This window comes from Scyliorhinus canicula, chromosome 6, assembly GCF_902713615.1.
Source record: "Scyliorhinus canicula chromosome 6, sScyCan1.1, whole genome shotgun sequence".
NCBI classification, from domain to species: domain Eukaryota; kingdom Metazoa; phylum Chordata; class Chondrichthyes; order Carcharhiniformes; family Scyliorhinidae; genus Scyliorhinus; species Scyliorhinus canicula.
In genome coordinates this window covers 42,293,328-42,320,993 of record NC_052151.1, presented here as the reverse complement: position 1 = coordinate 42,320,993, position 27,666 = coordinate 42,293,328, and the positions used below count along the sequence as shown (strand labels likewise).

The following is a 27,666-nucleotide window of genomic DNA, read 5'->3' as shown; positions in this document are numbered from 1 at the left end:
GGAGGTCCCATCTTGTCCACCCTGAGCACTCCTCGTGCGGATGAGGCCAAAGTGAAGAGATCACAGAGAGGGAGAGAGGGATGAGGCTGGCATCTTGGAACAAGTAAGGTTGTTGTGTAAAGTTGGACCCTGTGCTTCCCCGCTGGGCACCAGGGGGTCCCCCATTCCTCCCCCCACCCCTCTCTGCCCCGGTATCTGTGTCAGTTGCTGCCTTACCCACTCTGCTCCTTCACCCTGCTCAGGTCAGCAGCCAGGTTTACAAACTTTCTCCCTCGCACACGGATCTCTGAGATCCTGTCACTTTTTCTTGCCCCAGCAATTCTCGTGTGCTTGGCTGGATGTTTCTCTCCCCCCACCCCGATTCCCTGTCCTCCTGGTGACCCTGAGGTGGTGGTGGTGCAGCCTGGTGCTCAGGCAGTTATTCCCTTTTTAAAAGGTTTTCGTTGAGGAATTTCAGATTTTGCCGTTAAAGCAACAAAACAAAAAGCTGTTCGCACTCAGCAGGTGGATGCATCGTCTCTGGAGAGAGGGAGAGGAGGTTAATGGTTCAGAATCACAGTGCAGTAGGAGGCCATTTGGCCCTTGGAGTCTGCACCGGATCTCCAAATGAACAGTTATGACTTAGTGCCTGCCGGCCCCCTGCCTTTTGCCAATACACATTGTTTCTATTCAGATAATCAATTAATCCCCTCTTGAGAACCTTGATTCAACTTGCATCCATCATAGTCTCAGGCAGTGCAGTCCAGACCCGAACCACTCGCTGTGTGAAAAGGTTTGACCTGACATTTGCTTCTTTCTTTAAATCTGTGCCCTCTCGTTCACAATCCATTTAAGCACGGAATAGTTTCTACCCTGTCGAGCCCCCTCATGATTTTTTTAAAAATTTAGACTACCCAATTCATTTTATTTCCAATTAAGGGGCAATTTAGCGTGGTCAATCCACCTAGCCCGCACAACTTTGGGTTGTGGGGGTGAAACCTACGCAAACACGGGGAGAATGTGCAAACTCCACATGGACAGTGACCCAGAGCCAGGATCGAACCTGGGACCTCGGTGCCGTGAGGCTGCAGTGCTAACCCACTGCGTAACCTTGTTGCCCCCTCATGATTTTGAACACCTCTATCGCAGCTCATCTCAGTCTTCTCTCCAAGGAGAACAATCCAACCTCTCCAATCTATCCTCATAAATTAAATTTCTTATCCCCGGGACAATTCTTGTAAACCTCTGCTGCACTCTCCAATGTGTTCACATTCATCCTATAGTGTGGTACCCAGAACTGTACACAATATTCCAGCTGAGATCTAAATAGTGTCTTGTATAGGTACTCTTATATTCCATGCCTGATTAATAATACTTTATTAACAGCTCGCACCACCTATCTTGCCACCTTGAATGACTTATGCATACATACACCAAGGTCCTGCCGTTCCTGCATTCCTTAAGAATTTTACCCCTTATTTTATATTGTTTGTCCATGTTCTTCCTCCCAAAATAAATCACTTCTTCACATTGAACTTCATCTACCATCTATCTGCCCATTCCACCAACTTGTCTTCTGTCCTTTTGAAGTTCTGCACTATGAAGTTCTTCATAGTTTACAATGCTTCCAAGTTTTCACAGAATTTACAGTGCAGAAGGAAGCCATTCAGCCCATCGAGTCTGCACCAGCCCTTAGAAAGAGCACCCCACTTAAGCCCATGCCTCCACCCCATCCCCGCAACCCCACCCTTTGGACACGAAGGGTAATTTAGCATGGCCAATCCACCTAACCTGCACATCTTTGGACTGTGGTAGGAAACCAGAGCACCCAGAGGAAACACGCGCACACAGGGGGAGAATGTGCAGACTCCACACAGACAGTGACCCAAGCCGGGAATTGAACCTGGGACCCTGGAGTTGTGAAGCTACCGTGCTGCCCATCTGTTTTGTGTCATCTGCAAACTTTGAAGTTGCCCCCTGCATAACAAGATATAGATTAATATATATCAGAGAAAGCAAGGGTGCCAATACCAACCCCTGGGGGTCTCCACTACAAACCTTACTGCAGCCCGAATAATATCCACTGACCATTACTCTCTGCTTCCTAATATTCAGCCACTTTTGTAACCACTTTGCTACTGGCCCTTTTAATACTTCAGCTATAACCTTTCTCACAAGTCTGTTTGGCACTATATTGTAAGAAGTCTTACAACACCAGGTTAAAGTCCAACAGGTTTGTTTCAAACACGAGCTTTCGGAGCACGGCTCCTTCTTCACCTGAAGAAGGAGCCGTGCTCCGAAAGCTCGTGTTTGAAACAAACCTGTTGGACTTTAACCTGGTGTTGTAAGACTTCTTACTGTACTCACCCCAGTCCAACGCCGGCATCTCCACATCATGGCACTATATTGATTGCCTTCAGAAAGTCCATGTACACCACATTAACAGCATGACATTCATTGACTCTTTCAAAAAATCTTCAAAAAATCCAGCAACTTTTAAATATGATTTCTCCTTTAGAAATCCATGCTGGCTCTTCCTAATCAAACCATATATTCCCATGTGAGTACTAATTCTATCCTGAATAATTGTTGCAGGAAGCTTCCGCACATGTTATACTGACTGGTCTGTAATTGTTGGGCTTATCCCTGCAATCTCTTTTGAGCAAGTGTGAAATGTTTGCAATTCTTCAGGCCTTTGGTCATTCCCCTTATCTAGAGAAGATTTTGGCCAGTGTCCCTGCACTTTCCACTCAACCAAGATGAGAATTTTGCAGGTCGGTGCCTTTCACAGACACCCCCCCCCCCCCCCCCCCCCCCCCCCACAGCTGCCATGGATGGCATGGTGGCAGTTGTTAGCACGGCTGCCTCACAGCGTCAGAGACCTGGATTCAATTCCGGCTTTTGGTAACTGTTTGCGTGGAGTTGGTATGTTCTCCCTGTGCATGGGTTTCCTCCCGGTGCTCCGGTTTTCTCCCACAGTCCAAAGATGTGCAGGCTAGGTGGATTGGCCGTGCTAAATTGCCCTTAAATGTCCAAAGGTTGGGTGGAGTTCCGGGGGTAGGGCAGGGGATTGGGCCTAGGTTGAGTGCTCTTTTGAAGGGTCGGTGCAAACTTGATGGACCGAATGGCCTCGGTCTGCACCATGGGGATTCTGTGGTTCTAGGAGTTATTTATGGGTGTGGTCGGTACGGTGGCACAGTGGTTAGTACTGCTGCCTTACAGCGGTTTCCTCCCACTGTCCAAAGATGCGCAGGTTAAGTGGATTCGCCATGTTAAATTTCCCCTTTGTATCTAAAGGTTAGGCAGGGTTACAGGGATAGGAAGGGGGATGGGCCTAGGTGGGGTGCTCTTTCAGAGCAGTGTTTTTCAAACTTTCTTTCCAGGTACCCATTTTTAGGACCCACGCTGGCCGACCGTCGCAACCCACGCCAGCCGACCTTCGCGAACCACGCCTGCCGAATTTCATGATCCACCATTTTCGCTTACCTTTAATGTGACAGGTGAGCCTGCTTGGTCCTCACGATCTCACTTGCTTTGTCATTCAATGTTACATTTCTGTGTGGGTTGTTCATCAGAGGTCCTGAAGCTCACACCAGGACTGCTTTTTCCTGCTGTGGATTCTCCTGAGCCACTCCAGCAGGTTTAGTTGGGAGATCCTGGCCTGTTTGTGTCTCTGGCCCTCTCTTCCTTATTGCAAAATGATCCCTTTTACATTTTACAGTCCTGTTGCTTGTTTGCTGCTGCCAAAATGGAGGAATGGCAATCACGCCCAGAGCATATGTCCGGGGCACATGACCTCTCTGCCGTTGCTTCAAGCACGAAGACTGCATTGAATTTTTTTTAATATTCTGGAGTAGGCGGTGTTTCTCGCTGTGCTCTGGGCATGCACACTGATGAGCGGGCACGCGTGCGCAGTGCACCTGCATTCTGAAAGCCCGTCATTTTTAAAAGCCAGCTGCTGTGGCCGTTGCAAATTATTTCCCACGATGGATGGCTCCATGACATTCCCGACACCCACCCGCGACCCACCCTTGGATCACGACTCCAACTTTGAAAATGACTGTTTCAGAGAGCCCGTGCAGACTCAATGGGCCAAATGGCCTCCTCCACTGTAGGGATTCTATTCCCAGGTCAATCCGCACCACAAACCTGGTGCTCCCACCTTCTCCATCAGCCCTCTCATTGAGCACCGTCTCAGCCAGAACCTGACTGTCGTAACCTCATGGCCCATTGCAGCTTGAGATCATTTTTATTATTGTCACAAGTAGGCTTACATTAACACTGCAAGAAGTTACTGTGAAAAGCCCCTAGTCGCCACAATCCTAACTCCTGTTCGGGTACACTGAGGGAGAATTCAGAAAGTCCGAGTCACCTAACAAGCACGTCTTTCGGGACTTGTGGGAGGAAACCGGAGCACCCAGAGGAAACCCCGCAGACATTGGGAGAACATGCAGACTCCTCACAGACAGTGACCCAAGCTGGGTCCCTGGTGCTATGAAGCAACAGTGCTAACCACTGTGCTATCGTGCCGCCCATATGAAAACTTGACCACACACCTTATCCACTGGAAAGACCTTGACCTTCCATGGTTTGGGAGTTACTGTGACAGCGAAATATATTAAATTATACTCATATTATCAGTGCCTTGTTTTGGGATCAAAGCCAAAGGCGTATTATTTCACATCAAGTTGTACGCCCCCGAAAATATTACAAAATATTGAGATAATCCGTAAAAATACAAAGTGGGTGGCATGGTAGCACAGTGGTTAGCATTGTTGCTTCACAGCGCCAGGGACCCGGGTTCGATTCCCGGCTTGGGTCACTGTCTGTGCGGAGTCCACACGTTCTCCCCGTGTCTGCGTGGGTTTCCTCCGGCTGCTCCGGTTTCCTCCCACAAGTCCTGAAAGACGTGCTGTTGGGTAATTTGGACGTTTTGAATTCTTCCTCAGTGTACCCAAACAGGCTCCGGAGTGTGGAGACTAGGGGCTTGTCACAATAACTTCATTGCAATGTTAATGTAAGCCTACTTGTGACAATAAAGATGATTATTATTAGAAAGTTCTCCACCCCAACACCATCCCCTCCACCCAAATATACGCTCCATACATAATGTAGAATTCTCAACTTCTAAAATTGCCTACTGATTTCCGATTTAATATCCCAGATTAATTTGTTTCTCTGAAGTTGGGATATCTGTATTGCAGTTTTTTTTTTTGTTGCCTTTTAACATATACTGAGGGGACCAGCCCGATTCAGAGTGAAAGAGCAGTGTAAATGCAGAATTAAAACTCCAGCAGCCAATGTATCTGTGAGCGGTTTCACATTCCTCCCTTTGGAGAAGCTGGAAGCTGGATGGGAACCTAAATTGTAGTCCCAGTGTACAGGATGTTGAGAGTAGTGAGGTCAGGGATAGGGTTAAAAGTTCGAAAGAGGGCACCGGCAAGCAGGACGCTGGTTTGAAGTGTGTCTACTTCAACGCCAGGAGCATCCGGAATAAGGTGGGTGAGCTTGCAGCATGGGTTGGTACCTGGGATCTCGATGTTGTGGCGATTTCGGAGACATGGGTAGAGCAGGGACAGGAATGGTTGTTGCAGGTTCCAGGATTTAGATGTTTCTGTAAGAACAGAGAAGATGGTAAAAGAGGGGGGGGGTGTGGCATTGTTAATCAAGGAAAGTATTACGGCGGTAGAAAGGACGCTTGAGGACTCGTCTACTGAGGTAGTATGGGCCGAGGTTAGGAACAGTAGAGGAGAGGTCACCCTGTTGGGAGTTGTCTATAGACCTCCGAATAGTTCCAGAGATGTAGAGGAAAGGATTGCAAAGATGATTCTCGACAGGAGCGAGAGTAACAGGGTAGTTGTTATGGGGGACTTTAACTTTCCAAATATTGACTGGAAATACTATAGTTCGAGTACTATAAGATGGGTCAGTTTTTGTGCAGTGTGTGCAGGATGGTTTTCTGACACAGTATGTAGACAGGCCAACAAGGGGCGAGGCCACATTGGATTTGGTACTGGGTAATGAACCCGGCCAGGTGTTAGATTTAGATGTAGGTGAGCACTTTGGTGATAGTGATCACAACTCGGTTATGTTTACTTTAGCAATGGGCAGGGATAGGTATATACCGCAAGGCAAGAATTATAGCTGGGGGAAAGGCAATTATGATGCTATTCAGCAAGATTTAGGATGTATAGGATGGGGAAGGAAACTGCAGGGGATGGGTACAATCGAAATGTGGAGCTTTTTCAAGGAACAGCTACTGCGTGTCCTTGATAAGTATGTACCTGTCAGACAGGGAGGAAGTTGTCGAGCAAGGGAACCGTGGTTTACTAAGGAAGTTGAAGCACTTGTCAAGAGGAAGAAGAAGGCTTATGTTAGGATGAGACATGAAGGCTCAGTTAGGGCACTTGAGAGTTACAAGTTAGCCAGGAAGGACCTAAAGGGAGAGTTAAGAAGAGCGAGGAGAGGACACGAAAAGTTGTTGGCGGAAAGGATCAAGGAAAACCCTAAGGCTTTCTATAGGTATATCAGGAACAAAAGAATGACTAGAGTAAGATTAGGGCCAATCAAGGATAGTAGTGGAAAGTTGTGTGTGGAATCAGAGGAGATAGGGGAAGCGTTAAATGGATATTTTTCGTCAGTGTTTACACTGGAGAAAGCCAATGTTGTCGAGGAGAACACTCAGGTTCAGTCGACCAGGCTAGATGAAATTGAGGTTCAAAAGGAGGAGGTGTTAGCAATTTTGGAAAATGTCAAAATAGATAAGTCCCCTGGGCCAGATGGGATTTATCCTAGGATTGTCTGGGAAGCCAGGGAGGAGATTGCAGAGCCTTTGTCCTTGATCTTTATGTCGTCTTTGTCGACAGGAATAGTGCCGGAAGACTGGAGGATAGCAAATGTTGTCCCCTTGTTCAAGAAGGGGAGTAGAGACAACCCTGGTAATTATAGACCTGTGAGCCTTACTTCGGTTGTGGGTAAAATGTTGGAAAAGGTTATAAGAGATAGGGTTTATAATCATCTTGAAAAGAACAAGTTGATTAGCGATAGTCAACACGGTTTTGTGAAGGGTAGGTCATGCCTCACAAACCTTATTGAGTTTTTTGAGAAGGTGACCAAACAGGTGGATCAGGGTAAAGCTGTTGATGTGGTGTATATGGATTTCAGTAAGGCGTTTGATAAGGTTCCCCACGGTAGGCTATTGCAGAAAATAAGGAAGTATGGAATTGAAGGTGATTTAGCGGTTTGGATCAGTAATTGGCTAGCTGAAAGAAGACAGAGGGTGGTGGTTGATGGCAAATGTTCATCCTGGAGTTCAGTTACTAGTGGTGTACCGCAAGGATCTGTTTTGGGGCCACTGCTGTTTGTCATTTTTATAAATGACCTGGAAGAAGGTGTAGAAGGATGGGTTAGTAAATTTGCAGATGACACGAAGGTCGGTGGAGTTGTGGATAGTGCTGAAGGATGTTATAGGATACAGAGGGACATAGATAAGCTGCAGAGTTGGGCTAAGAGGTGGCAGATGGAGTTTAATGCGGAAAAGTGTGAGGTGGTTCACTTTGGAAGGAGTAACAGGAATGCAGAGTACTGGGCTAATGGCAAGATTCTTGGTAGTGTAGATGAACAGAGAGATCTCGGCATCCAGGTACATAAATCCCTGAATGTTGCCACCCAGGTTAATAGGGCTGTTAAGAAGGCATATGGTGTGCTAGCCTTTATCAGTAGGGGGATTGAGTTTCGGAACCACAAGGTCATGCTGCAGCTGTACATAACTCTGGTGCGGCCGCACCTGGAGTACTGCGTGCAGTTCTGGTCACCACATTATAGGAAGGATGTGGAAGCTTTGGAAAGGGTTCAGAGGAGATTTACTAGGATGTTGCCTGGTATGGAGGGAAGGTCTTACGAGGAAAGGCTCAGGGAATTGAGGTTGTTTTCGTTAGAGAGGAGAAGGCTGAGAGGTGACTTAATAGAGACATATAAGATAGTCAGAGGGTTAGATAGGGTGGACAGTGAGAGTCTTTTTCCTCGGATGGTGATGACCAACACGAGGGGACATAGCTTTAAATTGAGGGGTGATAGATATAGGACAGATGTCAGAGGCAGTTTCTTTACTCAGGGAGTAGTAGGGGTGTGGAACGCCCTGCCTGCAACAGTAGTAGACACGCCAACTTTAAGGGCATTTAAGTGGTCACTGGATAGACATATGGATGAAAATGGAATAGTGTAAGTCAGATAGGCTTCAGATGGTTTCACAGGTCGGCACAACATCGAGAGCCGAAGGGCCCGTACTGCGCTGTAGTGTTCTATGTTCTAAGCTAGTGACTCAGGAGCTTACAGCAGAAAGCTCATCTTGTCCATTCCATGATGCTGTGCACACATTGGGTTAATGAGGCTCCTCCTCCTATTCCCACCACCTGTAACATTTCCCAGCTCATCTGCTTTTTAAAAACATACGTCTATGGGTTTGCCCCTTCTTGAAACAATGCTCTCCGGATTATTCTCCCATCTCTTCTTCATGAGCTTCAGTTCATCCAAATCTTTGCTATCCGTGCCTTGCCCTGATCCGAGCCTTGCTTGCCTATCGCACCTATAGTCACTGCATTACATTTGTTACTGGTCATCGAATATCTCCCATTTTAAATATTCTCAATCTCTTGTTTAAATATCTTCACAGCCTCCACCACCTGACGATCTTCATAACTTAATTTTTTTTAAAAGAAAGACTTGCATTTATATGATATAGAACAGGGGTGGGCAAACTTTTCCGTGCAAGGGCCACATTCAGAAATTCACAATTTTAAAGGGCCGCATAGTATATTAAGTAAAATAATTACTTCACCCGGTTATGATTCTGGGCGCCTCATATAGAACATAGAACAGTACAGCACAGAACAGGCCCTTCGGCCCTCGATGTTGTGCCGAGCAATGATCACCCTACTCAAGTCAACGTATCCACCCTATACCAGTAAGTAACCCAACAGCCCCCCCCCCCCCCCCCCATTAACCTTTAAAAAAAAAAAAATTGTTTATAAAACTTTTTTTTTTAATGACTTGGTGGGCCGCATAAAGACCTTTGGCGGGCCGTAGTTTGCCCACCCCTGATATAGAACATACAGTGCAGAAGGAGGCCATTTGGCCCATCGAGTCTGCACCGACCCACTTAAACCCTCACTTCTACCCTATCCCCGAAACCCAATAACCCCTCCTTACCTTTTTTGGTCACTAAGGGCAATTTATCATGGCCTATCCACCTAAACTGCATGTCTTTGGACCGTGGGAGGAAACCGGAGCACCCGGAAGAAACCCACGCAGACACGGGGAGAATGTGCAGACTCCGCACAGACAGTGACCCAGCAAGGAATCGAACCTGGGATCCTGGCGCTGTGAAGCCACAGACTTAATCACTTATGCTACCGTGCTGCCCTCTTTTACAACAACAGTATTTCCCAAAGCACCTTAACAGCTAACAACACTTTATTTATTCTTCACAGGATGTGGGTGTTGCTGGCTAGGCCAGCATTAATTGCCCTCGAGAAGGTGGTGGTGGACTGCCCTTTTCAATCGCTGCAGTCTATATGGAGTAGGTACGCGCACGATGCTGTTGGACAGTGTCACTGTCGTATTGTAAGGGCCTACTTGTGACAATAAGCGATTTTCATTTTTTCATTTCACATGATACCCAATTTGGCCCCACAAACAGCAATGCAATAATGACCAGATAATCAAGTCTTATTTTTAAATTGAGGGGTAAATATTAGGCAGGGATAATCCACCTGCTGTTCTTTGAAGTAGTGCCGTGGGAGCTGTAACGGCCACCTAAGTTTAACATCTCATCCAAAAGACGGATAAAGTTAACCCTTCAATCCCTCAAAACTGAAATCTCTGTTTCTCAGACTCCAGTGTTTTCTGTACCCACATCCACACTTTACCTCATGCCAGCGTTCGTGGTCATATCTTCAACTGCCTAGATGTAAAAGGGCAGTTGTTACCTCTATGATCGCACATAGCGCTGTCAGGCCTGATGAGTGTTTCCAGCATTTTCCTGTTTTTATTCCAACTTCTCCTCCCTTTTACTTCCCAGATCCAGCACTAGGCTCCTGGCACTCAGCCACCTTTCAGTTCATGGTTTGCCATTGGCATTTCTCCCTCGCTTGCTGTAAATGCAGCTACTAAATATAGTTCTAAAAGATCTCCTTTAACGGTTAGCATTAACAAGATAATGATGCTGCAGTGTAAATTGTAGCAGTGCTAGGTATTCAGAAAACTCAATATTCTTACGACATAGGGTCGGATGATGTGGAGTCTGTGTGGGTAGAATTGAGGAACCACAAAGGCAAAAAAACCATAATGGGAGTTATGTACAGACCTCCTAACAGTGGTCAGGACCAGGGGCGCAACATGTACCGGGAAATAGAAAAGGCATGTCAGAAAGGCAAGGTCACGGTGATCATGGGGGACTTCAATATGCAGGTGGATTGGGTAAATAACGTAGCCAGTGGATCCAAAGAAAAGGAATTCATGGAATGCTTACAAGATGGCTTTTTGGAACAGCTTGTCATGGAGCCCACAAGGGAGCAGGCTATTCTGGACCTAGTGCTATGTAATGAACCAGACTTTATAAAAGATCTTAAAGTAAGGGAACACTTAGGAAGCAGCGATCATAATATGGTTGAGTTCAGTCTGCAGTTTGAAAGAGAGAAGGCAAAATCGGATGTAATGGTGTTACAGTTAAATAAAGGTAATTACGAGGGCATGAGAGAGGAACTGGCGAAAATCGACTGGAAGCAGACCCTAGTGGGGAAGACAGCAGAGCAAAAATGGCAGGAGTTTGTATGCATAATTGAGGACACTGTACAGAGGTTCATCCCCAAGAAAAGAAAGATTATCCGGGGAGGGATTAGACAGCCATGGCTGACAAAGGCGGTCAGGAAATGTATCAAAGAAAAAGAGAGATCCTATAAAGTGGCCAAAAGCACTGGGAAATCAGAAGATTGGGAAGGCTACAAAAACAAACAGAGGTTAACAAAGAGACAAATAAGGAAGGAGAGGATCAAATATGAAGGCAGGCTAGCCAGTAATATAAGAAATGATAGTAAAAGTTTCTTTCAATACATAAGAAACAAACGACAGGCCAAAGTAGACATTGGGCCAATTCAAACTGATTCCGGAAGGCTAGTGATGGGAGACGAGGAAATGGCTGGAGAACCTAATAAGTACTTTGCGTCTGTCTTCACAGTGGAAGACATGAGTAATATCCCAAAAATTATAGAAGGTCAGGGGGCTGAGTTGAGTATGGTTGCCATTACAAAAGAGATGGTGCTAAAAAAGCTAAAAGGTCTTAAAATTGACAAATCTCCTGGCCCCGATGGGCTACACGCTAGAGTTCTGAGGGAGGTGGCTGAAGAAATAGCGGAAGCGTTGGTTGAGATCTTTCAAAAATCACTGGAGTCAGGGAAAGTCCCGGACGATTGGAAGATCGCTGTTGTAACCCCCTTGTTCAAGAAAGGATCAAGACAAAAGATGGAAAACTATAGGCCAATTAGCCTAACCTCGGTTGTTGGTAAAATTCTAGAATCGATCGTTAAGGATGAGATTTCTAAATTCTTGGAAGAGCAGGGTCGGATTAGAACAAGTCAACATGGATTTAGTAAGGGGAGGTCGTGCCTGACGAACCTGTTAGAATTCTTTGAGGAGGTGACAAGTAGGTTAGACCAGGGAAACCCAGTGGATGTGGTCTATCTGGATTTCCAAAAGGCCTTTGATAAGGTGCCACACAGGAGGCTGCTGAGTAAGGTGAGGGCCCATGGTGTTCGAGGTGAGCTACTGGCATGGGTTGAGGATTGGCTGTCTGACAGAAGGCAGAGAGTTGGGATAAAAGGTTCTTTTTCGGAATGGCAGCCGGTGACCAGCGGTGTCCCACAGGGTTCAGTGTTGGGGCCGCAGCTGTTCACCATATATATTAATGATCTGGATGAAGGGACTGGGGGCATTCTAGCGAAGTTTGCCGATGATACGAAGTTAGGTGGTCAGGCAGGTAGTGCTGAGGAAGTGGGGAGGCTGCAGAAGGATCTAGACAGTTTGGGAGAGTGGTGCAGGAAATGGCTGATGCAATTCAACGTGAGAAAATGTGAGGTCTTGCACTTTGGAAAAAAGAATCCAAGCATAGACTACTTTCTAAACGGTGAGAAAATTCATAATGCCAAAGTACAAAGGGATCTGGGAGTGCTAGTCGAGGATTCCCTAAAGGTAAACATGCAGGTTGAATCTGTGATTAAGAAAGCGAATGCAATGTTGTCATTTATCTCAAGAGGGTTGGAATATAAAAGCAGCGATGTGCTACTGAGCCTTTATAAGGCTCTGGTTAGGCCCCATTTGGAGTACTGTGTCCAGTTTTGGGCCCCACATCTCAGGAAGGACATACTGGCACTGGAGCGTGTCCAGCGGAGATTCACACGGATGATCCCTGGAATGGCGGGTCTAACATATGATGAACGGCTGAGGATCCTGGGATTGTATTCATTGGAGTTTAGAAGGTTAAGGGGAGATCTAATAGAAACTTACAAGATAATACATGGCTTAGAAAGGGTGGACGCAAAGAAACTGTTTCCGTTAGGCGAGGAGACGAGGACCCGTGGGCACAGCCTTAGAATTAGAGGGGGTAAATTCAGAACAGAAATGCGGAGACATTTCTTCAGCCAGAGAGTGGTGGGCCTGTGGAATTCATTGCCGCGGAGTGCAGTGGAGGCCGGGACGCTAAATGGCTTCAAGGCAGAGATAGATAAATTCTTGATGTCGCGAAGAATTAAGGGCTACGGGGAGAATGCTGGTCGGTGGAGTTGAAATGCCCATCAGCCATGATTGAATGGCGGAGTGGACTCGATGGGCCGAATGGCCTTACTTCCACTCCTATGTCTTATGGTCTTACCCACCGAGCATATGGTTTCCTAGAAAGGGTGTGAATTACCATTCACTTATATCTCAAGTCACTAAACCAAGCAGCGTAACCATCATAAATCGTCAAAATCCTAGCAAGAAACAGAAACATTCAAAGCAAGAAAATGCCTCGCCTTGAAGTCCACAGTAAATATTATTTTATAAATGGACAGATGGAAGCAATTTTCACGCCTGTAATCGGCACCCCGCGTTCAGGTAACATATTAAACAACTCTGCATTTGTGCTCACATTCCACGACATTATCTAACCTCCTTTGTGGGTTTCGATTTCAGTGGGTATATTGTACCCCTATATTGTCTTTATACACATCATATCGTTCCCCAATTAACTATGGTGTAAGGGTCAAATTTGGAAATTTGTGGAAAGGTTTGGGTATTGTCTGATGTTTTCTAGCCAGATAGACGTTCCTGCTGTGCCCTGTGTGATGTGGTGGCTTTTTAAAGTAATTATTTTAGGTTGCTCATGTTTCCTCTCCTGCATATTTTCAGTCTGTCTCTTTCTCCTATGAGTGGCAGTGTGGCACTGCGAGGCCAGTGCAGGGCAGGGAAGCTTCATCGGTGAACATGTGGAAATGCAGCAAGTGAGACTGCCACGATCAGCAGTCTGCTTGTCAGCACCAGGCTTTTTAAGGCAGAGGGAGGCAGTGCCATGATGCAACAGCCTTGGCTCGGCCCCAGCAGCTGAAATGCCAGCACTTCTCTCAGACCCACTCAGTGTGTCGTTGCTATGGTAACATCCCGTCACTCGGATACTTGTTGAAAGGCAAGCTGGTACTCATCTTTAGATGAGAAGGACAAATTGGAAGCAGGAGATTTCCCCCCCCCCCCCCCCCCCCCCCCCCTCCCCGAGTCGATGAAATATTATATTCTGCAGTTGAGGAATTGATGTGATAATCCAGCCAGACCTGCCTCTCACCGTCCTGTTTCCCAAGCAGCTGGAACAACAGAAATAAGAGTGAGTCAAATCGACTGACATGGTAACTTTTTAACAATTGCTTCTTTGAACCTCGTTTTTTGATCATACCATCGACAAAGCCAGATGCGGTCTTTTTGCTCCCTATCAATATATCGAGTCCGATGTGGAAAGTAGGTGTGAAGCAATCTGTGCGATGTGTTCTCAGGCCTCAAATGCCTCTTTCGCCCTTGATAGCTGGGGACTGTCACAGGTGCTGTCCAGTTAAACCAGCAGCAACATTTTTTGATGTTTGCAAAATAATTTTTAATTAATGCATTTTTGAAACAGTTTTAGAGTTTATTAGAACTCTGATTCTGGAAATGTTATAAAAAAAGCAACCATTTGTTGAGCCCATCAGCTTTCTAATTTTGAAGATATTATATTTGTTGAAATCCTGAAGCTTCTGAAAATCCACATGCACTCAATCAATGCATACATCTACTATGTTTCCTTTATCCATCCAATCCGTCATATCTGCAAACAAAAAGGCAGAATTTGTCAAACGTGATTTGCCTATTAAAAGTTGAGCTGGCTGCCATTGTTTAATCATAGTGTTCTAAATACTGAATTATTTTGTCTCAATTTATGGATTCTTGGAGTTTAATCATTCTCTCCCTTTTTGAATCAACATGTTACATTAGCTACCCTCCAGGCCTACGGCTGAATTTTCACATTTGAAGAGAATTAAATTATTGGTCTGAGCTTCTGTTGTCTCCTCTTAGATTTATTTCAGTATCCTAAAATGTAAACCACGAGGGTCTACTAACTTACACATCATGAGCTCTGTTTATTCTTCAGAACTAGTTCTCGTTTCATCTGGCACAGTGAGTAGCACAACTGCTTCTGAGCAAAGATCAAAGGCCCACTGCTTGAGCAGTGAGCTGGTTTAGCTCACGAGACTAAATCGTTGGCTTTTAAAGCAGACCAAGTGGGTCAGCAGCACGGTTCGATTCCCGTACCAGCCTCCCCAGACAGGCGCCGGAATGTGCCGACTAGGGGCTTTTCACAGTAACTTCATTGAAGCCTACTCGTGACAATAAGCGATTTTCATTTTCATTGCTGAGTGCGTGTGGGATCTTGCTGGGCATACAGTGGCTTCCACATTTGCCTACTCATCAAAAATAAGCTGACTCGGGCAACACGGTGGCGCAGTGGGTTAGCCCTGTTGCCTCACGGCGCCGAGGTCCCAGGTTCGATCCCGGCTCTGGGCCACTGTTCGTGTGGGGTTTGCACATTCTCCCATGTTTGCGTGGGTTTCGCCCCTACAATCTAAAGATGTGCTGGGTAGGTGAATTGGCCACTCTAAATTGCCCCTTAAATGTAAATAATGAATTGGGTACTGTAATTTAAAAAAAATAAATAAACTGACTATGAAGCACCACTATGATATGTCCTGAGGACTTGACTTACAGAAGCTTTTTTTTTTACAGTTCTCTGTAACTGGTGTTACATAACACCTAATTGTTATGGGCCAGGGTTTAGAGAACCCCAAGGTGTATTATGGAGTTCACCTGCACCACAACTTTTAATAGATTGTGGTATGGGGAGCACACGGCCCACTCTACAGGTGTACAGCAGAAATCGAAAAGTATTTTTTTAAGCAAAACAATGTTTATTCTATTAACTCAAGTTAACCTTTTTAAATCATACAGTGAACATCTTAGCAACCATCAATTCAAATACAGTCCCCAAAAAATACTACACTAAGTAATCATTTAAGCTTTCCTCTTAACATCCAGAAGACTTTTTAAAAAAAACCTTTAAACAGAAGCACATCGGGTTAAAGTCACTACTGAGAGCAGTTATTAGTTTTAAATCACCAAAGGATCGATTTACATTCTTTAGATTACAGAGAGAGAGACTCGTACACCTGGCTGTGACTGCAGCTAAATAGCTCTGAAACCAAAACTAAAACACACCCTGCAGCAAACAGCCTAAAACGAAAGTAAAAAGCTGACAGACAGCCCAGCTCCACCCACACTCTGACATCACTGATAACACCCATGTCTTAAAGACCTATTTCTTAAAGGCACTCTCACATGACACTTCCACCCAAGAAAGAAAAAAAACTATCAACTTAAGATGGTTTCATTTTTCACCTTTTCACTACCCTTTAAGTCAAGAAATGCACACAGTAAATACACTTTTTTGTTTAAAAAAAATAACACACGCAAACAGGTATAATACTATAGTCCATTTTTTCTTTGTTCTTCTTCCTCCAACTGAAATCCTTCTCGATTGACAGTCTCTTTGAACAAGAAGGTCTCTGCACGATCCATCCATTTTATTTCAGTATCTTTTTGTTGTAACTCCGCCAATTTTCCTGAACTAAAAATATCCGCCTCATCCTCCACCTGTTCTTGTTCTTTTTCAACCATCTGATCAAAAATCGTTTCTGATAATTTCACTTCAACTTCATCTTCAGTCTTTGATTTCTCCTCTTGTCTTAACCTGGACTTTCCAACCTTACCTTATATAATGGAACACTACTCCTCGCACCCTGAATTCCACGTATTACCACCTTTTCTGGCAATATTCTTCCCAAACTACATAACTCCTCATCTCTTACCCTTAAAGATTGACTAGCTCCCGTGACTTCTTTACCTACTCCTCCTGATACACATGAGTAAACTTAACCCACACAAGTAAATTCTTTAAAGAGATCTGGCACCTTCTTATCAATCACCTCTTGATCAGGCTGTACAATGTTTTGCACCTCCTTCACTTCATTTGGGCCTTCCTTTACCACTTTAACAAACCCCACTGTCCTATCTTGTTTTACCACATCAGCCTTCCCAGCGCTTTTCTTCAACCACCAACACTGTGACTTTACATGGCCTAGTTTATTACAGTGAAAACATTTGAAACTTTTAATTTCGTTTCCACCCTCCTGGATTTCTTTTTTAATCTTGAGGTACACTCTCCTAATTATCTCCCATCAGATCACCTTTACCTTTACCACTTGAGTATTTCTCATGTCCCCAGTTTCTAACCCTCACAGGGTGAAACTGATGTCGGAAACCAAGCTTTGATTTATGAACTAATTCATAATCATCTGCCATTTCTGCTGCTAACCTCACAGTTTTAACCATCTGTTCTTCCACATGAGTTCTCACTACATCAGGAATTGAATTTTTAAACTCCTCCAAAAGTATAATTTCTCTGAGACCTATCAAAATTACTCTGTTTGAGCCTTTCAAACGCCATGTATGTTTGACCAAATTCTTTCCTTAAATTTCTAAACCTTTGTCTGTAGGCTTCAGGTACTAGTTCATAAGCACCCAAGATGGATGTTTTCACCACCTCATACGTCCCAGATACCTCCTCCGGTAGAGATGCAAACATTCACACGCCCTACCTACCAGCTTTGTTTGAATTAGTAATACCCACATGTCCTGTGGCCATTTCATTTGTTTAGCTACCTTCTCAAATGAAATGCAAATTGTTTCCACCTCTTTCTCATCAAACCTTGGCAATGCTTGAACATATTTAAATAAATCCCCACCAAGCCTTCGACTATGACGCTCCTTCTCACTATCATCCTGGTTGGTTTAGCTCACTGGGCTAAATCGCTGGCTTTTCAAGCAGGCCAGCAGCACGGTTCGATTCCCGTACCAGCCTCCCCGGACAGGCGCCGAAATGTGGCGACTAGGGGCTTTTCACAGTAACTTCATTGAAGCCTACTCGTGACAATAAGCGATTTTCATTTCATCCAATTGTACGTTTCCCTTTACATCTGCCTATTTTAACTGACTGTTATGTTTCTTAGCCATTTTCTGAAGTTCAAACTCTCTCTCTTTTTTCCTTTCCTCTCTATCTCTTTCTTTTTGTTCTGCTAGGGCCATTCTTTCTTTGTTTCTTTCTTCTCTCTCTCCTTTTCTTTTTCCCCGATCTGTTTCTCCCTTTCTCTTTTTTTTCTCTCATTGCATATTCAAGCTGCTTTAATTCTTTTTCATGTTCAAGTTGCTTAATCTGCAACTGGATCTTTGCCATTTCTAATGAGTCAGACTGTATCTCGGGCAACTTTAAATTCTTAGCCACCACCATAATTACCTCATCTTTTCGCATTTTGTCAGGTAATGTTAACTGCAATGTTTTTGTCAAATCTAACAGTCTGTCCTGTAAGTCTCTGTCCGTAAGGTACTGCGTGTGACCATCTCCACCCCCAAAAACTTCAGAGCCTCTGAAAGAACCACTGTCCACAACACACTCCCCACTTAAACTGAAAAGCACCCACAAAACACACACTCCTCACTGACTTTAAGTTCACTAAGCCAATCCAATAGATAGACTTTTATCCCCCCCTCGAACCCCCAATCTGTTATGGGCCAGGGTTTAGAGAACCCCAAAGTGTATCATGGGGTTCACCTGACCCATAACTTTAATAGATTGTGGTATGGGGAGCACTTGGCCCACTCTACAGGTGTTGTACGGCAGAAATCGAAAAGTATTTTTTTAAGCAAGACAATGTTTATTCTATTAACTCAAGTTAACCTTTTTAAAACATACAGTGAACATTTTAGCAACCATCAATTCAAATACAACACTATGTAATCCTTTAAGCTTTCCTTTTAATATCCAGAAGACTTTTTTTTTAAAAAGCTTTAAACAGAAGCACATAAGGTTAAAGTCACTACTGAGAGCAGTTATTAGTTTTAAATCATCAAAGGGTCAATTTACTGTCTTTAGATTACAGGGTGATAGACACATACACCTGGCTGTGACTGCAGCTATCCAGCTCTGAAAACAAAACTAAAACGCACCCTGCAGCAAACAGCCTAAAACGAAAGTAAAAAGCCGACAGACAGCCCAGCTCCACCCACACTCTGGCATCACTGATAACACTCATTTCTTAAAGGTACTCTCACATGACATAATGCACTTACATCTTCACTTCCTTGCTCATTTGTAAAAGCTGATGGCTAATATTTATTTGCTATCTCTTCTATCCTTTCATTCCCCAGAATGACAATCTATTTACCCTTGAGCAGTGCTGCATTCCCGCGAACAATTCTTTTTACGTGTTTATGAAAACCATTTTAACCTTTTTTTGTTATGTACCAGTCTTCTTAAATATTGTATTTTAGCCCATTTTACTACTGTACTGTATTTCTTCTATTCCACTGGGCTTTCCTTGATCTTGCTAACCCTAAGCTGCTGCTTAATTTTGCTCTGATGCCTTGTTGTATTTTAAGAATGCATTTGATCTTATGCTCGTATTTCATTTCTATTTTCCCTGTCCTCAATTTTAAGACCCATTTGCCAACTTTCTTACCCATTGAATTTGGACGTGATTACAGCTTGTCTCACTGGCCTTTACCCTTCCCTGGTACAATAATCATAGTACCGGATCGTCTGGGCCTGATCATTCTTTTTATTGAGCCTATTTTATGATCATTACTTCCTAAAAACTTTCCTACTCTTCCAGCCTATCTGTCCCCTTTTACTTCTCAGAAACAAATGAAGCAACTTTTTAACCCAGCAGGACTAGAAACATACCAATCTACAAGGCAGTGCTAAATATATTCTGAGAAACATTTCCACTCTGACCGCACGCAGTCACTTTATTCCAGAGGGTAGTGGATAGATAAAATCTTCCATTACTATTGCCTTGTCATTCTTACATAATTTCCCTGAACTATACATTATGTCATAGATTTCCTACCTGTTCTTCACGATATCCATATAGATTGATTTAACATAATCACTTCAGGACATTTTGACATTTACAAAAAAAGACTTGCTTTTATTGACCTGCCTTTTTCACAGCTATCGGACTTCTCAAAGCGCTTAATGGAGTATTTTTGAAGTGTAGTCACTGTTGTAATGAGGGAAATGCAGCAGCCAATCTGTACTTAAGCTCCCATAAACAGCAATGTGATAAAAAGCTAGATGTGCTATTTTTGTGATGTTAATGGAGGGATACGGATTGGCCAGGACAACCCGGATAACTCCCATGCTCTTCTTCAAAATAAATTATTTTGCATTCACCAGCAGGCAAACGGTGTTTTGGTTTTAACATCTCCGGTAGCGCCACACGCCCTCATTTTAGCGCTGTGCTCGTTTTTCAGGCAGCATGAACAGCTTGATTTCTCCAGCACGCATCCTGAAGAGTTTAAGCACCTGCAGGACCTTTTGGAGGAAGTGGGCATCACCCGAACCTTGTGGGGCATGGAGCGTGAGGGTAAGCTGTGGGAATGTCTACCTGAAGTTAAACACTGCTGAGCAGAGGTCCAAACAACTCTGTGAGAAACCAGCACTGCAAGAAAACAATCTGCTTCTGTTTGCGCGACACAAAAGCAGCAAAAGCTCCAAAAAAGGGAAAAAGAGAATGTTGGAAGAGGAGTCGGATGAAGAAGAGGATGATCCTGAGAAAAGTGACAATGAGGACATATCCGAGGAGGATGACATCCAGCCAAAAGCTTACAAAGACCTTGAAAAAGTTGTGCCATCTTTCAGATTTGACCTCATCATGAAAGCAGGTCTGGATATGGCGCGGAAGTAAGTATCGTGTCTTTGAAATATTCAAAGCACTGGAAAGGCATGACCGTGTTGGTGTGTTTGCTCTATTTTAGCAACAGGTATTGCTAATCAAACCTGACACACTGATCAATTATTCAGCTAGGCAACTTGACTCTGATTGGTCAAGGCATTGCCCGGTGGAAGGATCCAGCAAATGACGATCACTTATTTTGTTTAGCTGAAACCGTGTAATGTGTGTACATGTTCTTTCTGTCTGCAAAGAACACGGTCCTGCGTGTTAATATACATAGCTTCCACACTGTGAGGTCAAGCTGCCTGGTTTAAATTTCAAACAATGCTTGGCAGTTAACTGTCAGTTACCAGCAACTGGTGCATACTCCATGGCATTGTCTCTACCAATCAGAGTCTACCTGCCAACTAATTAGCACCTCCTTTCCATTCAGTGTTTTCCGTGGCATTGATATTCTTGCGATTGTCCTGATGATAACAAGATAAAAAGCTTCGACAAAATGTCGAGTATTTCAGCAATACTCAAGTTCTGGACTGTCAAACTACTATTTGTAGGTCACACAATTGTTTAAAAATATTGAGTTCTGTGAAGCTCCTTCTGAACTGTTTGCCTCACAATAGGGTTGGAACCTTTATTTCAACTTTCTTTTGAGATGTGTGTGATATTAGCAAGGAATTATTTATTGCCCATCCCTAGTTAGTTTGACTGCAGTAGAGATTAACCATATCGACTGCTCTGGAGTCACATGTAGGCCAGGCAAGGTTCTCTTCCATGAACAGACACCGGAGTGTGGCGACTAGGGGATTTTCACAGTAACTTAATTCCTGTGTTAATGTAAGCCTACTTCTGATCTCATGTAAGCCTATGTCTAGGACAGCACGGTAGCACCATGGTTAGCACAGTTGCTTCACAGCTCCAGGGTCCCAGGTTCGATTCCCAACTTGGGTCACTGTCTGTGCGGATATATTACATTCAATTTCTCCACTGTGGGATGTGAACTCTCCACCGCCAGGTTGTGGAGCTGTCTCTGTAACTACTAGGATACTGTTTAGCCCAGGATATCCACCACCTTAAGCTTGTGTAACAGCCTTTCACATGGAACTACATTAAAAACCTCTGGATGTCCAGATACATGAACGCAGGGACTGCCACTGAGCAGCAGAGATATCCCTTTCTCACAAACGTTCAGGATCTTCCACTCCTGAAACCAAGTTGGGTGCCACATAGTAGATTATTTTCATATATGGCAATCCTCAACTTACTTTGCCTGTTACTAATAAACTAATGGATCTGAATTTACATGGTTATGTTTGGTCAATTTTCTAGGCTGGTTTACCCAGATGGGTAATCCCTAACCCTGGGGATTTATTTGTTTGAATTGTTTGTCTGTCTAAGACTTCCATACGAGTGATGTCAGAATCATTAGCCTGAAATGCTGTCAATATTTCTGTGACCATTTCAACAAAGTAATCATTCGAGGCAGCACGGTGGCGCAGTGGTTAGCATTGCTGCCTCACGCCGCTGAGGTCCCAGGTTCGATCCCGGCTCTGGGTCACTTTCTGTGTGGAGTTTGTGCATTCTCCCCGTGTTTGCGTGGGTTTCGCCCCCACAACCCAAAGATGTGCAAGATGGGTGGATTGAACACGCTAAATTGCCCCTTAATTGGAAAAAGATTAATTGGGTACAGTAAATTTATATTTTAAAAAACCCTCTTGCTGTGGTAATGCTGGAAGAGGTCTTACTGTGGGACAATTCTACTCTGTGGTGCTGCAGCTGGGTATAGAACATAGAACAGTACAGCACAGAACAGGCCCTTCAGCCCTCGATGTTGTGCCGAGCCATGATCACCCTACTCAAACCCACATATCCACCCTATACCCGTAACCCCCCCCCCCCCCCCCTTTAACCTTACTTTTTAGGACACTACGGGCAATTTAGCATGGCCAATTCACCTAACCCGCACATCTTTGGACTGTGGGAGGAAACCGGAGCACCCGGAGGAAACCCACGCACACACGGGGAGGACGTGCAGACTCCGCACAGACAGTGACCCAGCCGGGAATCGAACCTGGGACCCTGGAGCTGTGAAGCATTTATGCTAACCACCATGCTACCGTGCTCCCCCGTGCTACCGTGTTCTAGCCCTTCCCCGTGCATTAGGTGCCCTGGCCACATACTCTCCCTTACACCTTTACTTTATTATTCCTCCTCGTCTTTAGACCACCCGCACACCATTTCCCAACCAAGGTGGATGCCACTTCAATCTTGTTGCCACTGCCACCCTATCTGGCTGTGGCCACTGCTTGGCATTTTATTCCCATTCCCTCCTGCCGATTTTCACTGGATGGCTTCCCATGACCTGGGATAACTTGGCACACGAGGAATGGAGGAGGTAGGGTGGGTGTTTGGGTGTGTTTTAGTTGACAGCTAAGGCATCTGCTGATCAGACATTGTAGATTACAAGGCCACTGCTACCTTACAGCTGCTCAATGCACTGCTGTCCCTACAGTATCCTTCCCTATTGACATTGTCTCATGGTGGCACAGTGGTTAACACTGCTGCCTCAACGCCAGAGACCCGAGTTCAATTCCATCCTTGGGTCACTGCCTGTGTAGAATTTGTACCTTCTCCCCGCGTCTGCATAGGTTTCCTCCAGATGCTCCGGTTTCCTCCCACAGTCCAGAGAAATGCATGTTAAGTGGATAGGCTATGCTAAATTGCCCCTTAGTGTCCAAAAGGTTAAGTAGGGTTACGGGGCAGGGCGGGAGCATGGGCCTTGGTAGGATTCTCTTTCAGAGGGTCGGTGCAGACCCGATGGGCTGAATGGCCTCCTTCTGCATTATAGTGATTCTATGATTCTACAGTCTCCCAAAAACATATGATGAAATTAGCTTGGACCTACTGAACTGAGTTGTGTTCTTTTGAGATTGGTTTAAATTGGCTTGCATCTCAAGGGAATTGATTTGAAGCTGGGCCCTGCAGCTATTGCTAAATGTTACACCAGTCAGCATACTCTTAACACTGACTTGTGTTTTGCTTTGCAGTAAAGTGGAAGATTCCTTCTATAGCAACAAACTCAGACTGAATGGAGAAAAGTTACTGAAGAAAAGTAAAATGGTGGGTTTTATATTTTCACCTTCATTTATTCCAAATGCACTCATCATAACAATCTAAAAGCTGTCCACCACTGAGTAACTTTAGTTGGTGGCAAATGAGTATCTTCATTCACCCTTGGCAGCAACTGCCTCTCTTTATCCTTCACACCCATCCCAAATTAATGGCTGATGTTTGTTGCGTTTTACACTAAGGGATACGCCACGGCCTTCATTACCTAAGAACCACAGCTCTGGGGACTGAGTCCCTATTTTTAATGATGGGTTGCAGTTTTTGGGGTCCGATCAGGTTGAGGGTCCAGAACGTTCTTTTACCTACACTGAGCTGGTGTGTGGGCTGAGTGAGGCATCCAGCTGGAGTTGGGACTGCCAGGACTCTCAATTAACTGGGAATTTTGAATATTCACTCGAGGGGGAATGCCGTCTTTTTACGCTAGATAATAGAGGATCTAGTGTAGTTGTAATCCTACCGAGCTGCTCCTGTTCAAACGAAAATGTCATTGAGCAGTAACTGAATTATAGACCAGATCCACATGAACCCAAAGCATGACATTGAAACATTTGCCTAATCCCTGATTATGGGCATGATGGGTGGGTAGTATCATCATTAGCCTACACAGGGATTGAAACCATCTGCCCTGTGATAAGATTACCCTGTGGCTCTTGCTGAGCTCTCCCAGCTGCTGGCATTTTGCTGCCGCAGTTGTATTACGGGAAGGGAGCACTTTTCAAAAGTACCATTCCTATAGCCCAGTAATCACAGGACGCTGCGAGAGAATTTGAGAAGCTGACCGTTCCTCATTGATGCTGCCTCCTAGCAGCTGAACTAACACCTGCCTGATCGGGATGGCAATGTACTGAGTTCTTCTGCTTTGCTGCGATGACAAAGGTAGAGATTTTGAACATTGATTTTGGAAAGCTGAGACAAACACTTTCTACTTCTTGGGTTATTCACCGATAGCGATTTAAAGCACAGGAGGGGAAAGAAACCAAGCTATTGAAAAGCTTGAAATAAAATCTGTAAAATCTTTTCAATATAACGCAGGTCAGTCTCTGAAAGGTTTCGTCACAACTAACCCAAGCTCTTTACCAACAAGAGTAAAGATTATGAAACTAGGTACCAATCATGGCTCAGTTGATAGCACTCTCACTTCTGCAGGATTGTACCTTCAAGTCTCACTTTAAATCGCTATCTGTAAATAACTCAAGAAGTAGAAAATGTTTGTCTCAGCTTTCCAAAATCAATGTCCAAAATCTCTACCTTTGTCATCACAGCAAAGCAGAAGAACTCAGTACATTGCCATCCCGATCAGGCAGGTGTTAGTTTAGCTGCTAGGAGGCAGCATCAATGAGGAACGGTCAGCTTCTCGAATTCTCTCGCAGCGTCCTGTGATTACTGGGCTATAGGAATGGTACTTTGAAAAGTGCTCCCTTCCCGTAATATAATTGCAGCAGCAAAATGCCAGCAGCCAACAAAATGTCAGCAAATGCCACAGGGTAATCTTATCACGGGGCCTGAACACAGTGCTGCTTCTTTTTATTTGTTTTATGGGATGTGGAAGTCGCTGGCTGGGCCAGCATTTATTGCCCAACCCTAATTGTCCTTGCTAGGTCATTGAAGAGGGCATTTAAGAGTCAACCACATTGCTGTGGGTCTGTAGTCACATGTAGGACAGATCGGGTAAGGACGGCAGATTTCCTTCCCTAAAGGACATTAGTGAACCAGATGGGGTTTTTAAAAATCGGCACTGGTTTCATAATCTTCATTAGACCTTTAATTCCAGATTTTTACCGAATTCAAATTTGACCATCTGTCGGTTAGTGCACTATTAAGACATCAGAGCAGAATTAGGCCATTTGGCCCATCGAGTCGGCTCCGCCTTTCGATCATGGCTGATATGTTTCTTATCCCCATTCTCATGCCTTTCTCTATAACCCCAGAGCATTACCTTCGGTCTCTGGATTACTAATCCAATGATAATACCACAATGCCACCACCTTCCCCCATGGGACTTGAAGGGACTTCCCAAACTTTGATGCGGTAACAGGGAAGGAGCAGTAATATAGTTCCAAGTCGAGATAGTATGTGGCTTGGAGAGGAACTTGCAGGTTATGGTTTTCCCATGCACCTGCTTCACTTGTCCGTGAACATAACCGGGATTGCATGTTTGGAAGGTGCTGTAGCAGCAGCCTTGGTATGTTGCTCCATAGCATCTTGGAGATGGGGCACACTGCTGCCACTACGTGCCTTGTTGGAGGGAGTGTTTGTTTAAGTCGGTGGGTGCCCTGGGTGGTGTGTTTCTTGCATATTGTTGGAGTTGCACTCATCCAGGCAAGTGGAGAATATTCTATCACACTCTTGAGTTACTCACTGCAGTGTTCCCAGCCTCAGACCTGCTCTTGCAGCCGCAGTATTTATCTGGCTGGTCCAGTTATGTTTCTGGTCAGTGTTGACCCACAGAATGTTGTTTCACACAATTTATTATGGCATAGAAGGAGGCCATTGGTCCATCGTGTCTGCACCGGCTTTTCAAACAAGCACCATAACTTAGTGCCAATCTCCTGCCTTTTCCCCTGCACATTGTTTCTATTGAAGTAATCATCTAATGCCCACTTGAATGCCTCAATTGAACCTGCCTCCACCACACCCAGGCAGTGCATTCCAGACCCAAACCACTTGCTGTGTGAAAATCTTTTTTTCTCACATAACATCTGCTTCTTTTGCAAATCGTTTTAAATCTGTGCTCTCTCATTCTTGATTCTTTTACAAGCTGTAACAGTTTCTCCCTTTATACTCTTTCATGATTTTTCACATCTCTATCAAATCCCTTTTTTGCCTAATCTAATAGGAATTAGAAGCAATTAGGAAGTAGGAGAATTAGGAAGTAGGCAATTCAGCCCTTCGAGCCAGCTCCACCATTCAATCAGACCATGGCTAATCTCTTCCTGGTCTCAAATCCATCTCCCTACCTGTTCACAATATCCCTTTAACCCGTTTTTTCATCCGAAATACATCTCTCTCCTTCTTGAAACCATTCCATGATTCAGACCTAATGTATAACATTCGAGGAATAAACCTAAAAAGGAATTGAAAGAAACAGAGGTAGAATTAATATCCAAATCTCCTGCAGGAAATTCAGCAGATGCCCCAGGGAAATAGTGATCTATACACATGTTTATATCAATAGTTGGGAAATCTGTCAATCTTCTACTGAAGTTACAAGAGACTTGGAGAACCAATCCCACTGTTTGCATTTTGCGTTTCTGTAATTTCTAAATGGCTCAACTGACTTCGGTCTGAACAAGTATTTTTTTTCTTTTATATTTGTAGGTGAAAGAGGGTGATGTCTTGGATCATCTTATTGGGGACGATAAGGAAGCTGAAACAGTCACCATCATGAGGGTTATAGTTAGAAAGGTTGCTGAGGATATGACAAATACGGATAAATACCGAGTGACTTTGAGGCGCTGGAAACATCTACAGTTGCCCAGAGAGGAGGTGTTTAAGTAAGACTCTGCTGGCCAGCTGGAACCGTGTGCTGGGAGACGTAGCGTGGGAGTTTACGAAACACAAGACTGTAACACAACAGGAATTCATGTGGATGCTTTTCTTTTCCAATTTCTCTCCATGACAAGATAGACGTTCAGATTCATGTAATGTTGGTCACGTGAGGAGCGTTTCCAACGTTTCATAAGGGGGTAGACCAACATCCTGTCCACCGCAGTCTGTTGGTTTTGGGGGTCGGTTAGAGTTAGGCGATGCCAACAGCGCAGGTTCAATTCCCGTACCAGCTGCGTTTATCCATGCCTTCTCAACCTTGCCCCTCTTCTGAGGTGTGACCCTCCAGGTTAAATGAGGACCAGTCAGCTCTCCAAGAGGAGAGTAGCCTATGGGGACTGCGGTGACATTTACACATCAACAGCACACAGCAAGAGAAGGAATTCAGAGCGGTGGCAGGCAGCTGAAGGGGATACAAGAGAGATTTTAGAAAGGCTATTTGAAGAGAGAAAGTGATGCTTTCAAAGTGAGTCCAAACAAACAGGGAAATAATTATTATAAAATCTGCCTCGTATGGAGGGATTAGGGAAGAAGCAGGAATCTGGAGCCTGAAGCCGGAGTTGGGGGGGGGGGGGGGGGGGGGAAAGGGATTTCGGGGGTAGTCAGTGTTGGACAA

The 27,666-nt window shown here is 44.6% G+C and overlaps 1 protein-coding gene across 3 annotated transcripts; it reads left to right on the top strand.

Moving 5' to 3' along the window:
* mtres1 (mitochondrial transcription rescue factor 1) lies at positions 1–27,474 on the top strand. 3 transcript variants are annotated; one of them, XM_038799240.1, is made up of 4 exons: positions 1–103; positions 19,957–20,386; positions 23,423–23,495; positions 26,823–27,474. In XM_038799240.1, exons 2-4 carry the CDS (start codon positions 19,962–19,964, stop codon positions 27,000–27,002), a joined length of 678 nt encoding a protein of 225 aa, XP_038655168.1. In that variant the 5' UTR covers positions 1–103; positions 19,957–19,961; the 3' UTR covers positions 27,003–27,474. The 3 variants fall into 3 exon arrangements, with proteins under 3 accessions (XP_038655168.1, XP_038655169.1, XP_038655170.1); XM_038799241.1 differs by lacking the exon at positions 1–103 and adding an exon at positions 13,790–13,907; XM_038799242.1 differs by lacking the exon at positions 1–103 and adding an exon at positions 13,797–13,885.
* Positions 27,475–27,666: the final 192 nt, after the last annotated feature.